The 17,889-nt window shown below is 37.9% G+C and overlaps 1 protein-coding gene across 5 annotated transcripts in view; it reads left to right on the top strand.

The window, feature by feature from the left end:
* RBMS1 (RNA binding motif single stranded interacting protein 1) overlaps positions 1-17,889 on the top strand; it is a 144,468-nt gene that overhangs the window by 122,688 nt on the left and 3,891 nt on the right. For 3 of the 5 annotated variants that reach the window (XM_040069234.2, XM_040069232.2, XM_040069230.2), the window contains exons 7-13: positions 7,495-7,610; positions 8,503-8,552; positions 8,650-8,743; positions 12,038-12,088; positions 14,191-14,301; positions 14,976-15,056; positions 16,329-16,413. In XM_040069234.2, coding sequence (XP_039925168.1) covers positions 7,495-7,610; positions 8,503-8,552; positions 8,650-8,743; positions 12,038-12,088; positions 14,191-14,301; positions 14,976-15,056; positions 16,329-16,406 — 581 coding nt within the window. In that variant the 3' untranslated portion in view covers positions 16,407-16,413. The remainder of the gene's footprint in view (positions 1-7,494; positions 7,611-8,502; positions 8,553-8,649; positions 8,744-12,037; positions 12,089-14,190; positions 14,302-14,975; positions 15,057-16,328; positions 16,414-17,889) is intronic. The other 2 variants (XM_040069233.2, XM_040069231.2) reach the window with 1 other exon arrangement.

Here is a 17,889-nt window from a genome sequence, read left to right as displayed (position 1 = left end):
TTTTTCTTCATTACATTTGGTAAAAATGTTACAGCTTGTCTGCATATACACTGACAGTAATAACGCTGAGCAACTGTAACAGAAGCTCCTATTTTTAGTTTGTTAATTTTTATTTTCACTTGCGTTCTCCTGTTCTCAATGGATGAGCCATCAAGCGTGTCATTGCTAATCATGCTCTGTCTCCAGTGTGTCATTGCTGGAGCTGGAGTTGCATCCTTAAATGAAGAGGTTCATCTAGGTTGAAATAAAAAGTTGCTCCATGGAATTGTAGGAATGATTTTTGCAGTCTGAAGGAAACATTTAACGTAAAAATGTGATGAATTAGGGACAGGAAATTTGCACAGGACTGTCCATTGTCTGAAAGTGGAAATTAAACAGGGGTCTCAAGATGCAGTCTCCCTCACAGGCTTGAACTTCTAATGCTTACTTTGCGAAGTAGTTGTCCAGACTCTCTGTCTAGAACAGGTAAAGAAAAGCGCACCTCCAGAGACTGTCCTTGTGCTTCCAAAGGGGGTCTAGTTCAGTCACTCAGAAAGAGAGAACTCCAAATGCTTGGAAGTCACTTAAGTGAGATAGGTCTCAGTTTCCATGATACTGAAGAGGAGACAAATGGTCAGGTGTATTAGGGAGTTGTAAGAACCTTGGTTCTTAAAGACCCTCAATTTTGTTGTGTAAGGGTACAGCCTCAGCTCTGTGTTTCTGTGCTGGTGCTGTGACGTTTCATTGCTCCTTGCAAAAGTTTTTATGGAGTTCAAATTTTTCCCAGAGTTCCATACCACATAGCAAGCAGCTGTCCAATAATGTAATCTTAGTAGAGAATTCAGCTTATGCATGATAGTGTACTGCAGCCTGCTAAAAAGTGGGACAGAGTCATGAGGCAACTGTTATTTTGGACTACCTGCACAGAGAAAACTGGATGGTGGCAGGAAAGCTCTTGAACAAACAAAGATTAGGAAACTGTTTTGAAATAGATTAGCGACCATTGGGATTGTAAAGGATCAAGTTCAAACACATGCAAAACAAAATCATAAAACTGGATCTGTGTTTAAATTAAAACATCGTGTCCTAAAAACTTGGCTAAAATCAGCAAAGGGAGCTGGCTCTAAAAACACTGATATCAGGATGAAGAGGGCAGGAGAGATGGGCCTGTAATGAAATAGGTGTGGGAGGAAGAACATTCATTCAACAAAAACATGCTTTCATAATGCAGCTTTGTTATTTTAATTAAGTTTGGGCTTAAATAGAAGAATGGATTAAACAGTTAGAGAAAGCAAATGTGAAACGTCCTCTGGAGCAGGAGAAGACAGAATGAAAAAATACCTCTAAGAGTCCGGGAAGGCCAGGGATTAACACAGGGTGGTCACAAAAGTGTCAACTCCAGAGTTAAGTGAGTGACTGGGCATTGATGATGCTGAGCTAGCTAAACCCAGATATAACTGGCTATTCAGGCTTTATTTAGCTTAATGAAATGTATTTAGCATTTAGTGCGTCCTTGTTTATCTTCAGCAAAGAAGAAGAAAGGTTAGCTCAGAGAGCAATTTGAAATGCACTGCAAGTTGTTATAATCCTGAAACTCCTAGAAGTGCTATATTAGTTTCACCATTTGTTGTTGGACTTTGCCCTTTTTAATGTAAGTTATTGTATTAGTTGGGTGTGTTTTATGGACTGTGACTTCCTCTCCATTTTTTCACTGAAAACCAAATTCAGAACTTAAATTTTTGTACTTAATTATCTTCTCAACTATGATATATAACTATTATATGATTGCTATAATTTTAAAGTAACTTTTGCATTTAGTTTCACTCTCCTCATTAAAGAACTAATGTTTTCAGTGAAGAATGTAATATTTAAGCTTTTCTATTCTCCTGTGAAATGTATGGATCATGATATGAATTGGAGGAAACAGACCAGTGGTGTAAAGAGCCAGGAGCCAGCAGATGAGCAGTGAGAGCAGAGCAGCAGCATGCTTAGCCTTTCTCCTCTAAAGATGATACTCAGTGTTCACTGGCTTTTAGTCGTGTGTTGGCTCCATAGTGATTGTAGAAATGATCTGGGCAAAATCTTCAAAGGCATCTCCTCCCAATCACAGTAGCATGTAGCTGTGTGGTGATACATGAGAACAGTTATCTAAATAATTACCTAAAGCAGCTGTGCTACAGAATATGTAAGGTATGTGTAACTCTGAGTGTATTTGCCTCTATTATATTTAAAATGAGAAATATAGAAGTTTAAAAGTTAGATAGGTTTTATGCCTGTTCTATAGGCTTTATGGGTTGTTTAATATTTCTTTTTACCGAAAAAGAACTTAATGATTTGGGATGTAAGGTAGAGAGCATTTTTGCTGAGCATCCCATGCCATTTTTACTTCAGGAATGGCTGGTTATGGTGATGATGCAAAAATCAAAAATTATCCATGACCCACCCCTCTCTTCCCACTTAGGGTAAAGATACTGGTAGCTCAGATTCTCTTTTAGAGAGAAAATTGAGTGTGTAAAAGCCCTGCTCCTGCCTGTGTCCTTGACTAGATGAGGAAGAGGTCCAGCACGAATGATACACACTATGGTTTGAAATGATCTGGGCTTGGACATCTTTCTGGTGCGAGGAGGAGTGAAAATGGAGCCCTGAAGTAGCTGTCTTCTGTCAGTCATATTCGAGTATTTTCTAGTTTCTTACCTTTACAAAGTATCCAGCACTGAAGATCTCTAGTGAATTTAAGCTGCTTGACCATAAATTCAAATTTTCTTTCAATTATCTTTCACAGATCCCTTAGAAAAAACGCATGAACCACAGCTGAAAACCACTGCTACAGGGTATCGAGGGCTGGCAGTGCTGCTCTTACTCCTGGTTGGCACACTGAAGGCAGAGGAACAAATATTTCATTCCTTTGATCAAGACCCTGAGATTAGCTCAGCTGGTCAGAGCATGGTGCTAAGGCACCAGTGTTGCAGGTTTGATCCCTATATGGGCAATTCACTTATGATTGGGACTTGGAAGGGGCCCACAAGGATCATCAACTCTGAATATTTTGTGAAATCTGTGAAGTAGAGGCTTTGACTGCTCTAACTCCCATAATTTGCAATTGCTGCTTAGTTTTAAGAAGCAGCATAGAAAGAGAAAAATGCTTCTTAAAACCAGTCAAAATATCCTTCAGTGACAAATTATTAAACCTTGGATAAACTATTAAAGCAATGTAATCCTGAGCATTATGTTTAAGTGGAGACTAGGATGGTGAAGAATATAATATTTAATTTCTCCTTAAACATATAAAGCTACCCTGATCTTGGGTTGCACAATTTCTTTTTTAATTCCCACAGCCTTTGGCAAAAGTTTCTAGCTGTACAGGCTTGCTCTATCATTAAAGTGATGTTTTAATGTCAGAATTCATTAAGGCCCATATGCTTTGCTCTAGAAAATAAGCAATGAAAGTCTCTAAAAGATGCAGTTTAATTGAAAACTGACTAAAGGAATAGTACTTTTCTTCTGTTGTATTTTTCAGTAATAGTACTTTTCTTCTGTTGTATTTTTCAGTAATAGTACTTTTCTTCTGTTGTATTTTTCAGTAACTGCAAGTAGGGTTTATTGAAAAGTTGATAAAATTAGCCATGTAAAGTCAAGGGTGTAAACTAAAGGTCCAACAAAGAACACCACTTTTGTTCTTGCATTTTTAGTATCACCTGGTACAAATTTGGGTAGACATTGAACAAAGACTGACTGAATTCTAATGTACAGATGAGCACAAAGTCCACAACAAAGAAGAATTTACTCTCTGGACTAATATTGCATTCACATCTCTCTTCTGTAGAAGCATTAGCCCTAGAGGAGAGTGATTCAGGGCAGGAGGAGATGGTCAGCACTTTGCACAGCCCAGTTTCACAGCCCTGACCTAGCGTTGAAGGCCAGGAAGCTCATGGTTACAGATCCCCTCCATCACTGCAGCTCAACAGGCACCTGCAAACCATTGGCAGGGTCGGTTTGCACTGGGTGTCAGAAGAGTGGGCAAGTTAAACGTGGTGTCCTAGCTGCAAAAGCTGAACTCCACTGTAGGTTGCAGCCTTTCACATCAGGTACCTCTATGCAACTCCGAATATTTGTACTCTGCCTTTGTCTTGCGCATACAGACAAGTCACTGAATGATTAATGACCTGCTTCATCACTGGGCCTGCATAGTTCCCAGCAATTAAACAATAAAAATGACTCTCCCTTCCTTCCTGTACTACAAAAGATTGCTTAACTAGTCTGTAGGACTTGTTGGAGCATTTTGTTCAAATATGTATCTATTATATGCGTGCTCTTTTGTGCAAGAGAAAGAGTATTTTGCGTATTCGTGAAAAATATGAGGAAAGGCAAGCTGAAGAAATAAGGCTGAGATTTCATTTTGAAGAGAGTAAGGTCTATGTTCATTCTTTGGTGGGAAGGAGATCAGTTGGGCGAGATAAACCCAAGAAGGTTTATCTCCTTCTCCTGAGCCTCCCTCCGGTGACGGCCGGTCACTGTGCTGCTGCAGAAACGAATGTGGCGCTGTTCGCGTCACGTGGATGGAAGAGCAGCCAAAAATTGCAGTTGGGCTTTCAACTGGAGCCACCCCCAGTGTGAGCACTCAGATCCTGAAGCAGAATCAGGGAAGGGAAACGCTGTACAGCCTGCCCACAGCAGGTATTAAGTAGATGATCTGCATGGGAATTTTTTAGTGTGAGTTGGAGCGTTCACAGCGTTTGGCATCTTTGATGGGTGCAGTGAGGAGCAAGGGAAGGTGGAAGATCAGAGAAACAAGGGATCCCATGGCTGGATCTGTGTTCAGTAAGATGGAGCACTAACTTCTAGTAGATCACAAATTGATAACTTTTTAAATGTTAGGGTTTCTTCACGGATGCAGGTTTTGGATATTATGTATGAAAAACCCAGTACATGTGTATAATTCTTACTCCATTTTTTCCTCCTCTCTAAATTTGTTGGAGAATTTATAGAATGCAACACAGAAGATGTTAAATCATCCAAAATGTAGCTGTTTTGAGTTATCTATTGACGAAAAATTCAGATTTATTTTTAAAATAGGTTTTTATGAATATTTTATTCAAAGAGTTGGATGGGTTTACTCTGCTTTAAAACATCTTTATGTTGAGACAGTGATGGGAAATGCAAGCACAAATAATGGTTTCAGAAAAATTTTTTACAATTCATTGTAGGGATTTTTAGTGAAAGCATAATGCAGCTTTAAATAAAGCATTTACTACTATGAGTGCTATAATACAGAATGACAGGGCTAGAAACCTTTTTATGATGTATTTCTGTACTGTTCTCATGCCAGAGAAATTGAATTTTGAAATGAAATTTTTATTCCGTCCAAAATTTTATAGTGCATATTTTGGAAGTCACATATGCTCCTCACAAAACTAGACTTTTTTGAAATAATGTGTAAGTAGCCTAAGATACATAACCTGGGGAAAAGCTTTTTTTTTTTTTTTTTTTCATTTAAGGCAGTTCACTTCAGTATTTGGTCCTCCTCTATCAATATCCAATGGATTATTGAGATTGAGATTATGACTGTGTAAAATCAATCAAAATCATTTCAGACCAGAACCTGACAAATTTATCCATATTGGCTAACATATTCTGAGATTACCTCCTCTTATTTCAACAGAACTCTATGTGGACTAAAATGCTGTGTGCTGTAACCAAGGTTATTTGATATAGCTTTTATAAAGCAACCCCAAATCATCCATAGCCACATTGATATAGTGATATACCTTTTCGCTCCACATATGTTGAAACAGAAGTTGCTTCACATAATAGAAGACTCCAAAGCAAAACTCAATTTTGGGAATGCCAGAATCCCCTCAGAAATGCAAGGTTTTGAAGACAATAATTCCCAGTTTGTCTCCTACTTTAGGTTTTTTTTTAATTTCCTTGTTCATTTACTTCATCATCCATAGAACTCCTGTATTTTTCCAGTGTCATTAGCCTAACCTTTTCCTGGTTTATTTTATGATTATACGATTTTAATTACCATTCTCTGAAGGATAATGCATTTTAAATAAATTTGGCTGTCGTGTTTAATGTTATAGTCTGACACTCTGTATAACAGCACACAGGTAGGAGAGGTCCAGGTCTCTGATCTGTGTGGTCAGTGCTGGAGATGAGACAGGGAACCACACACCAGTTCTGTCTCCCTTTTTTATAGAGAGGGCTGTCAAAAGATGTGTCATGCAGGAAGCGGGTATTTTTCCAGCAGAACCAGAGCTAGTGTTTTAGGTGTCTCATGCAAAGCCAGGGATGACTGGGCCATTAATGCTTGCTTTGTGCCAAAGTTTTAAAAGTCAGGCTCTTTGCGAGGTTAGCATCTCTGAGGTTTTCAATACCAATCATCTTTTGCAAATGCAGACAGGGTGATGAGACATCAGTACTCACCATGGTTATATTAATAGATTTTGTTGAAAATTTTTGTTGGGGTTGTTTTTTTTGTAAGTGGCCTTCCCACCCCGTGTGTTTACTTTGCATTTGGCAACTTGTATGTTTTCAGGTCCAGCCATGTCTCATGAAGATGTTTCCAAACAGAGAGTGACTGGAGGAGTGTCATGGTAAAGCTTAGACAGCTCATGTGTCAGGAATTATTGGCAGAGAAGCATTTACATCCAAGTCAGAGCAGCGCTTCCACCCTGTGATTAGGGAGGGTGTGGTGTGATGCAGCAGAGCTGTGCTTCTGCCTTAAGTACTTGGAAATGAGAAAGCTAGGAACAGGGAAAGGAAGAATACTGTGCAAACCTTTTCACTGTTTCAATTCTGACATTAAAAATTGAAATCATGGTCAGGATTGTTAATAACAACAACAACAACAAAAAGATAAAATATGGTGATTCCATTTCATGGCAGTATGCAAAAAAACCCTGAAAGCACAATCTTGAAGATTTTCTGGTTGCATTTTGTGTTCTTTATAGAGCAGAGAAAATGAGAATGGACAATTGTGGTATTTTCTTGGTGCAAGGTGTCAGGATATAAAGACCTCCACTCTCCCTTGCCACCTGGAGTAAATGGGTGTACTGTGCCGGTTCTTCTGCCTGTTCTGGATGAGTAAAGCACTTTTAAGTTTTGGGACATTACTGAAACCTCCAAGGGGTGGAGAGAATAAGTTATAGACCTTTGGTCAGATTTTTTTCTCTGCCTTCCTTAGATATACTTCCAAAGAGTTAAAGCTCAGAATTCAGATGGCAGTTCTTGTTTAACCCAGACCAAGACACACATACTCTGGATATACAGACCGTGTTTCTTTCCAACAGGTTTTACAGCAGTAGTTTAAAATAAAATATACAAGGCATTCCAGATGCTCTGTTTGTGTGTGGCAGCTGTCTTTGTGCTACGCTGAATGGTTGTTGATGCTGTAGTACAGCTCCGTGTTATTTAACAGTCATATTTGGAATATAACTTAAAACCACATCTCATTTGGGGAGTTGAACACCTGTGTATGAATGCTATTTCTACTAATTTTCCTTTTCTTCTCAGTTCCTGCAGAACCTTTATTGTGCAAGTTTGCTGATGGAGGACAGAAGAAGAGACAGAATCAGAATAAATACATACAGAATGGAAGAGCATGGCACAGAGAAGGCGAGGTGAGACTTGTAAGTCCTCCCTTCAAGCTTTAGTGTGGGTGTGCAGTAATGAATACTTAGGAAAATGATAGCCATTGAGACTTCTTGGCTTGGGTCTTTGGCATATTAAAAATGTGCAAGCAACTCTTACCTGACAATTTGTGTGTCTATGAAAAAAATGCTTAACTGTGTCTTTCTTCTGAGGAGAAAAGGCAAAATGTGAAATGCTGAGTCCCATCTCATCAAAGTGAACAATAAAATCTCATTCAACCTGGTCATAATATAAACTTCAGCTTTCTCATATTATTAAACTACCAGAAACATAACTGCTCACGTGCTGTAAATAATCCTTTGATCTATGCTACACTAAAATGCCCATCATTTTTAAAAGATTAAATAGCATACCATTGCCACACAGCATTATTATTTTTAGTCAACAGTTGTTTTAATCTTTAATGTTCAAGATAATGGTTTCATAGACTTACTGTGGTTAGCAAACCTAGACACCTCATTTATATTAGACAGGAAAATTCAAATGTACCTTCTGAAAAACTGCACTCCGCAATTCATTCTTATAGTTCATATATTGTAGGCAACACCCTAACTAATCATCTGCATGCCCTGAATCTCAAACACACACATGTTCTTTTAGCCAGGTGTTTAATAGATTGCATTTTGTTCCTCACATTGGGAACATGGACACTTGTATTCACAATCAATATTGCTGATTCTCTTCTCAGAAGTACAATTACTTCTGTCAATTAACCTTTCCCTGATTTTTGGTAATAAATTATTTCAATACAAATTTTCAGTTAAAAATGAGACAAAGGAAGAAAGAATAAGAGAAATAATTTACAATTAAAATTAATTTTGTCAACTCTTTCTTTTCTACTTGTTTGTTTTGTTTTTTTTTTTTTTTAAGGCTGGAATGACACTCACATATGATCCAACCACAGCTGCTTTACAAAATGGGTATGTAAAGTAATACCACATTAAGGAAAAAAAAAAAAGTTTGCATTATGAAATATGCACAGAACTAGCATTTAATAAATATTTCTGCATTTTCTAGATTTTATCCATCACCCTACAGTATTACAGCAAACAGAATGATCACTCAGACATCAATTACGCCATATATTGCTTCTCCAGTTTCTACATACCAGGTTTGTATTTATTTAGAACTTGGCAGCTGAAATGGTTCATTGGAGCTTATGTTTATTTATCAATTGTTACACGGTTTTATGAGGTCTCCAATAATGCTTCATTTTAATGAAGTGGCCTCCTTGTGCTGTACAGCATGGAAGTGACAGCCTGAAAACCTGAGAGCGCGTTTCAGGAAGCACAGCAATTTAATGAGATCCCGGTGTCGCGCAAAACAAGTCTCCATCTTGTGCTGATGACTGGTGGATTTGTAGCCACTTCTGCATTGCATGGGAGAGTTTTCATTTTCTCTCAGTCAAATTCTTTTAATGTCACCAGTATATCAGAAGTAATTATTCTTTATTTAAAACCTTCTTGGTTTAATTAAACTCATTTGTAAAGATGTTTTCCCATGCATTTTGGAGCTTTTCTCTGTTTTTTTCTCAGAAAGCCTGACAATAATATCTTATGTAGTTGTACTAAGAAGGGTACAGAAACACTCTTGACATTGGAGAAGGAAATCTAAAAAAAAAGTGCTCAGAGTTCAACTCTTTAGCAGTCAAATTCAGTGTTTTTATATTTGGAGTAAAGCATTTAATAGCCTAGGACATTATTTCTAAACCAAATGTTACTTTATTTTGAACAATACATTAAACATAAATTGTGGACATTTTTGGTCCAAAGCTTTCTGAAGAGGGATTTTGGTAGGTGCCATCTTGAGTCCTCACAAGGGATATTGATTTACAATTCGAAACATTGGGAAATTACATGGAACAGTTTTAACACTTTGATGTAGATCTCTTTGGAATTCTCAATTTTAGGGCATTGTACATTTCAGTTTACAAACAACTTGCTTTAAATACAATTAGTGTGGCAGTCTCAGATGTGTGCTCTGTAACTCCTACTTGAGACACGCCAATTACACCAGTGTATGCTAAATGATGAGCTATTTTGGCATTTTACTGTTTAACACATAGATGGAGTAAACAGCAGTAATTCAGGTCATAAATAACCCAAACTAATTAAATTTGGAAAATTCTTACCTCTAGGTGTCAGGGGAAGGAGAAGAGGCTGTTTGCTTTCTAGTGAGAGCCACGCTGAGCTCTCTAATGGGCTCAGTGTGTGAATGGATGTGGAAGGGACGCAAAGGGGAGGCAGAGGCTGGCACGGGCACTGTGGCCATTGCATCCGCTGCCTCCAGTTCCAAGTGAGGAGGATGAGGAAGGGTTGTCTAATATTAGTCTGGAGATCTAATGCCGTCTTGCATGAGCAAAGTGTTGTGTAGGAGTTAAAGCAGTGTTCTCTGATGTGAAGGGCAGCTGGATTATTTTTATATTAATTTCTGAGGTGACTTATGCAACACAGTGTTTGCTCTTGGCAGACAGCGCTAGACTGGATTTTTCAGTTATACTGAATCATTCTGCTTGGTACTGCATTACCTCAGAAATTACAGTAAGTTCTTACCCAGAAAAAATATTTCAGCAAAATTAACTGCTATTCTTTATTAAAATATAAATTATTTATCAATATAAGATGCTCTGATATTCAGGATCCAAGTAAAAATTGGAAGTTGGCATGGAAACATACTACTTAGCAATACAGTATTATTTTTTGGGCTTATTGAGATAGGCAGACCACAATCCATTATGTTTCCAGAAATGTAGTTACCAGTATTTCAATATACATGGCATGGAGCTTAAATTATTGTGGATGGAGTTATTAATATCATTATGCTTGAAGTGACACAGTAATTGGAACTGAAAATTAAATTGAAGTATTCTGTATTGTGGAGGAAGGAGGTTCTTGGCCAGAAGAGTTTCACAATTTGAGTATTAGTCACATCTTCATTACTAATCCCTTCTCACTGAAACCTGCAGCTTTCTGTCTTCTACACAACAGGACAAGCACAGCTTGTATCACGCAAGCACAGTTTTTGTTGGTTTTTTGTTTGTTTGTTTTCCTTTGAGGCATGGAATAACCTGCTCCTAGATTTATTCTTATTCAGGTAAACAAATTTACTAAAGTTTTGGCTAGTGTTTGTTTCTGCATCCCCTGTACACCCAAATGACTGCACTGAGCCAGTTACTATCATCGTGTGAGATTAGCCAAAGCTTCAGGCAGGCTGTACCGGTATTTTTGCCATTAAGATTTTGCCTGAGGAAAGGGAGTGTTCCAGTCTTTTCCATTCCATTTTTGAACTCCTGTTTGCTGTTTTCCTGACTGAAAAAGAAAAGAAAAAAAAAGAAAAAAAAAGAGAGAAAAAAACCCCCAAAACTTCTGGTTTGAAAGTAAGTACCAAAAGAAGGGCAAGAAATATTTCCATCTTTCAGAAAATGCCTCACCCTGATTTTTTTCAAGGCTGTGTTTTTACCTCTGATATTCACAGGACTCTGGGAATGATGGTAGAGGCATTAAAAGGTTTTAAATGTCCAGCAGCAGTGGTGAGCCTGCTTTTTGTGCAGTGCAGGTCAAATTCCTGCCTTACCCTGCACACCTACTTCAGGGGGGGAGGAAACATTTTCGTCATTACCCTTAGTATTTCTTGCAGCACACTTTTTCAAAGAGCTCTTGCAACCAGCTCTTTTTAACCAGGATAACAATATAACCTGTTAGTTTCCCTTTTTATAATTCACTTTGTCATGCAAAGTTAGGCATTCTACTGCAATTGAAGTGTTTGGGCAGTCACTGATTTTGAAGAGAAAAATTGCAAGAGCAGGGACTCTCATCAGAACCTCCTCCTCTTCCTGTGCTTTGGGAATAACATACCAAAATGTCTCAGAGAAGAACAGTTCTCCTAAATCTTCTCCTTTTTCCTGGAACAAAATTACAGCAGAATTCCTGTTTGGTTGGTTTGTTTTTTTTTTTTTTGCAGTTGTGAAAATACAAGGATTTATTTTATTCAGATCACACTAGAAGGCAGATGGTGCTATACCTTCTGAAATGCCAATTACTTTTCCACAAAGGAATTTCTAAGACAGAAGGAGCTTCCTTTTTCAACATAGCAGAAATCTGCCATTCATCTGTTTGACCCCTTTCATTGTACTTGATAAAGTTTCTGAAACCTGCACTAAAAACATTGTCTTTGTTCTGAAAGGTGTATGTGGTATGTGGTCTCCAAATCTTCTCTCTGATTTACAGGTTGCAATGAATACATTTTTCATAGAAATCAATGTTGTTCCACAGAGGGACTAATTGGATTAAAAAGTCAATAAGTAAGGGAGGAGGCATGTTAACATGATTCAAGTTATTACTATATCTAAGTCGGAGTATTCCAAGAATGTGTACAATGAAAAATAAAATCCCAATTTTTGTTCTAGGTTCAGAGTCCTTCTTGGATGCAGCCTCAACCATATATAATGCAGCACCCAGTAAGTTTTTATGCTTCTTCATTGTTGTGTTTATTTATTACATAAACACTTTACATACTTTAAACAACAGAAAGTATGTCAATTCCTGCCCAACTACTTCCATGGATCAAAATTAAAAGCAAAACAAAGACAGTAATCTGAACTGGGGCATCATTTTATTAGGGAAAAAAGAAAGCTACCTTCAGGCTATCAGTGTGATGAGGACCATTAGAAAAAATTTCCAGGAGGAAACTTAGTGATGTTGTTTTTTTTCTGGTTTTGTTTTATTTTATTTTATTTTACTTTAAATGGAAAGCACTTTGCAAATACCAAATATTTTACATACTGTCTACCTTTCAGGAGCTGAAATTGGAGACCCAGTGTTTTAGAAAAGGTCTGCAATAGTTCTGACTGAAAAATTTGTGAAAGACAGATGGATGTAGTGATATGAATGACATTATGGGCACTCACTTGAGAAAACCTGCATAGCTTGTTCTGGCTTCACCACTCATGAGTAATGCTGGTCTCCTTACACTTTGGCTGTGGCATCTGTACCAGACTGTCAGGCATCCTAATCTCTACTCTCCCATGATATTTTGCTTCTTGTCTGTGTCATTTGCCAATTAAGTACCATTACATCCGAGACTTCCTGGGTTTCTTGGGATGAGCATTACTAATAATAGCAGGCACTTTAATACCTGCACTCCCATAGTTAACAAACTGGTCTGCTTCCAGATATAGAAAGGATATTGTCCTGACTTAATTAAGCTCTCCATGAAGACTATAGAACGTGTATCTTTTTGGCAGAATATTTTCTTCTTGGGCATGCAGAAAAGGTGATGTTGAATCAGAACACCCTCTCACAGACTTTATTGTTATTGTATTTGTGGTTTTTTATGTTAAATAACACATACACAGAGCAGGTTTTCATAAAACAACATCCTGCAAATAATGCTGTGAGAGACAAGAGTACATTATAATAATGTATTAGTTTAGGTGTATTCATTTCACAGGAACACAAGATGGGATTTCTCAGTTGAAGATAAAGACCTAGATTCTAGACTGAAGTTCAGTTTTGGCCTGTGCAGAGACGGGTGCTGTCTTGCTCATTTGCTTTTCAGAGAAGCCTGCAGTCTACAGACAGGAAATTCTTTCAGTGTTTGATGTGTCTGTGACTCATTTCATCTACACTGATCACATGGTTGTTTTTCCAAGTATATTCTTTGCTTTTTTTTTTCTTTTCAAGGATTAGTTATTGATTCAAAATACTATCTTTCAGTACACTGCAATTATTTCTATTAGATTTGAGCCTCCATTATTTTTAATCAACACCTTCTGCAAGCATAAGTCATACAAAGCATTTGGAAATGTGTTTTTGTTGAACATGATTGGTAAAATGAAATTTCTTGATAATCTTCCATTTCAGTTAACTCTGAAAACCTTTATGAGTGTGCCCTCCATATTTAGCAATCTAAAGTGTTTAAAAGTTTAGGGTATAATTTTTATGTACTTAACAAAATGATATGGAAGCAACAGAAATGTCATCGAGAGCAGCTGGTATTTAGACAAAGAATCAGCATTGCTAAGTCACTCTTCTGAAATGTGTGTGTTAATGAAAGCAGCCACTAAGGAGGGCAGCTGTCTTGTATGTGAGCATCGCCTGATGGGTAGGAACACAAATGTTCCTCCTCCAAAGCCACCATTCCTAAAGATGAGATAAAAGTTTCTTCCTAAAGATGAGATAAGTTTCTTCCTAAAGCATGAAATTCCAAAGGTTAAGCTAAGTGAATCTGTACCAGGTAACACGTGCAAATTTTTGCTTTCAAGTCAGCATCTGGTAAAACTCACATTTTACAAAGCGTTTTCAGCAGGTCTCTCAAGTGTATTGCGCATCAGTTGAATGTACAATGGGAAGTCAAAGCAGGTTTTCCACCTTGAGAATCTACAGATGCTCAAGTAGAGTACTCAGAATGCCCCAGACCTGTTTTTTGAGTCAGTGCCTGGGATTAAGGAGAGTTCTTGTGGTACACCCCCTCAGAAGGACAGTCCATACTTAGACTCGCAAATCAAAAATTAAATTGAATCTGAGCGCCGTGACCATTTCTTTGTTTCTGTTTCAACAGGGTGCTGTTCTGACTCCCTCCATGGACCACACCATGTCACTACAGCCTGCATCAATGATAAGCCCTCTGACACAGCAGATGAGTCATCTTTCACTAGGCAGTACTGGAACAGTATGTAGTGATTTGATACAAAATAGAACTTACCCAAGTAGAAAATACTGCGTGTAGATCACAGAATCACTGTGCAGCTTGCATGCGGGAAAAAGTGATCCTATAAAGCATCTCATGTCCAGTAAATTATTAGAAACTGTCTTAATTTTAAAATTATATTCAGCAGCTTTTATTCACTCTGTTAACTGATCAGGAATTGGAAATGAGTAAATTAAAAGAGACCACAACAAATGAAAGGAATCCGGGAGGTACTTCAGAGTTGCATCCAAAAGGTTAAAAATAGTTTTACTCTTTATACTCCATTCTGCAACTCTGATCTCCTAAAGTGTGGAACAGAAGTTAAATCAGAAGAGATTCAGGCTTGCTTTTAAACTGCAAGACCTTTATTTTCTGACCAGATTGGGTTAAAAAAAAAAAAGAAAATATGATGACTGGGGTTAACAGAGAGGGAAGAGTCCTTTACATAGTCTTTGAAGTTTAAATTTGAATTTTCTCAAAATAGATACATGACTTTTCTGGGAAGCTTATTGGTTTCAGATGCAAAAGTCTTTCTCTTATGTATATTGCTCTAGGGAAACAGTCAATATCTGTTAAACAATACCATGACAGGTATTTTGAATACTTTTACACTTCTATTGGGCTTTAACTCCATGTAATGGACTCTGTCTTTCTAGTACATGCCAGCCACAACAGCTATGCAAGGAGCCTACATCCCCCAGTACACACATGTCCAGACAGCAGCGGTTCCTGTTGAGGTCAGTATATTTTGTAAAAAAACAGAGATAAGAAATATGAATACGAGGTTTTTTCCCCCCAGGAAAAATTAGTGCTCAAAGGTAAATATTGTACTGTGAATGCCACATGTATTAAAACTATAAAATGTCATTATTCTCAACTAATACAGCCAGTATTACAACAAAGAATTACCTGTACTTATGGCAGTACAGTGCTCAGAGCCGTCTTCTCTATGAGCGTAGCTCAGTAAACCCTGTGTTTTGTTGAACATAACTCCAGTAGTAAGAAAGCAGGGAGTGCATTGTAGTTTTTCACTTTATTTACCTGTGTACAGAGTTATCTGCCAGCAGACCTTGATTGTAGCTTTTTGAAAAGAATCCTGATTTGACCCCGGCATCTCATGATACTGTTCATGTTTGCCTAATAAATCTCTCCCTCGAAGAGGAATTTATTACTTTTGTTGGAGAGCAAAACATAAGTAAGCTAAATAATTTATCTACTACTTTGGCTTACTTTGCACCCTTTCATTGGTCAGTACTTCTTTAACAGAGGAGCTAGACAAGGCATGCTGCAGCTCATGTATTCAAAATGAGTGCCAGACAGTCTCTTCAGAGCCTGGAAGAAAAAAACACTTCATTTCAAATTCTGTTTATCCAGAAACTCCAGAATTTGTTTGATTCATTTTGGTGCATCTGCCCATGTGGATCAGAGAAGTTCTTTTGGTAATTACCCGATTGCTCTGTCTGCCAGAGCTCTCTCAGCTGAATTAATTGCCTGATTTCTGGGGAGCCTGGTGCAAAGTCTACAATTCTTTGTGTTGCCTAGTGCCAGTCTCATCACAGTACTCATAGTGTTTGTGTGGTAAGTAGATCTCATTCTTCTCCCTCCCTTTCAAAAAGAAAGGGACAGAATGCTCTTTTACATCTAGATAGAAAATATTCCAGCAGTTATTTGCTCTCTTTATTTACTTCTGTAATGTCAAAAGTTTGAGGGTGTTTTGTTTGTTTGTTTGTGGGGGGGGGGGGGAGGTTTGATTGTTTGTTTGGGGTTTTTTTGTTATCATTAAAGCATCTGAGGAAGTATAAAGTTTGCATGATCATTTAACTTCTCTGTTTGCTGAAATATTAATCAAGATAAAGTTAACACCTTGGATTTGGAATACCTCATTTGAGCAATGCGATGAGGATTTTAGATTTGAAGACTGTTATCGGTATGAGTCAAGTGGAAATACAGATTTCATATAATTCTGCTTGATTTTGTGTCTCATGGCTTGCCTTCCTTTTTATTTGCAGGAAGCCAGTGGTCAGCAACAGGTTACAGTAGAGACATCCAGTGACCATTCTCCATATACGTATCAGCAAAATAAGTAACTGTGAGGTAGGGGCTCGTCCTGTCTCATGAAAGATGTGAATTCAAAGATGCTTTATTTCATCATTTACAGTACTCTGTATTGAACCTTTGTTTTGGTCATATAAACAATACTGATGGTAATATCTGTGGACAGTGAAACTAATTTGAATTTGGCCAGAGTCAAAAGCCAGGGAAGGAAACACAGGATCCAGAAGTGAATTAATGAATTCTGAGTAACACTGTTTTAATAATTTCTCTATACCATAACTGGATTATTTTGGGTTTTAATTTGTTCATTTTAGCAGCATGCTGTATACAGAACAACAATGAATTAATGCAAAAATACAAGAATCAAAATGCTAAAGGGAACTGTACTGATAGACATATCATGCTCCAGTTTTGTGGTACATGTGAGATTAGAAGCAGCTTTGTGGCTGACTTACAGACCATGGGCAGGGAGGCAGTCTGGTAGAAATCCTTGCTGACCTTTTCTCCTAAAGACTTCCCTTTTTTCTAGGAAAAAGCAGTTTGGTCCATAATTTTGTCAATTAGTTTTTAATCCTCATTTGGCTCTAATTCCAGAGTTTTACTTTCCTGCTCCAGGTTTCCTCTGGTTCTGCTTGCATGGCCTTTTTTACTAGCAAATCATTAGCTTTACCTGAACTTCATACAAAGTTGTTTTCCTTTTGTACATTTCTGTCCTGAAAATGTTACTTGCACTAACTGTTCCATTTTCCAAGATCCATGTTTTAAAGTTCTTAAAGTTCTGGAATTTTTTTCTCCCTTAACTTTTCTTTTTTTTTTTTTTTTTTTTTTTTTTTGGTAAGCCAGGCAACTTGGCTACGTAATTTTTTACGTCACATTTTCTAAGACCTCACACTGAAAAATTCCATTCATCTGCAATCATGTGCTGGAGGTCCTGTTAGAAAGGTTTTTCTACAGCCCTCGTGGCATTTATTTGATACCGAAAAATCAAAATCAGTTATGTGCTACCATTGTGTGATATCTCTCTAAAATGCATTGATCCAACAAAACACACATTTTGGCATTAGCTTTGATCCTGCAGGTCAGCTGTGCTGTTTGACAGCAGTGCTCTCATCCCCAGTATTGGCATAACAGCTTCTTATATGGAAAGATAGAAACAAACCAATGGGGAAACTTGGCAAATTCAACAGATGGCAGAGCCTGCGTAGCACAGGCATATGACCTGTGTTATTCCTGTAGTCGGGCCAAATGCTGGCATCTAGAGGAAGCCCACATCCTTGATTTGCTTCCAGGGCAGGCAGAAAGCAAAGCCACAGGCTCTCCTCATTATCCATCTCCTCCTGTTAAAACCATGACTCCTGCACGTTCCCCATGCCAAGGCTGTTGCCTGGTGTTAACCGCCTTTCAAGGAATTTGTTGTTTTGCCTTAAGTCTTCCCTGTGGGCATGTAAAACCTCCTTACCAGCAGAGATCTGTGGTAGCCAGAGAAGCGTAATCCTGCATGTCACATCCCCATCC

This window comes from Hirundo rustica, chromosome 7, assembly GCF_015227805.2.
Source record: "Hirundo rustica isolate bHirRus1 chromosome 7, bHirRus1.pri.v3, whole genome shotgun sequence".
Lineage (NCBI taxonomy): Eukaryota > Metazoa > Chordata > Aves > Passeriformes > Hirundinidae > Hirundo > Hirundo rustica.
Note: the sequence above shows the minus strand (reverse complement) of the source record. Positions and strands in the feature narration are given on the sequence as shown.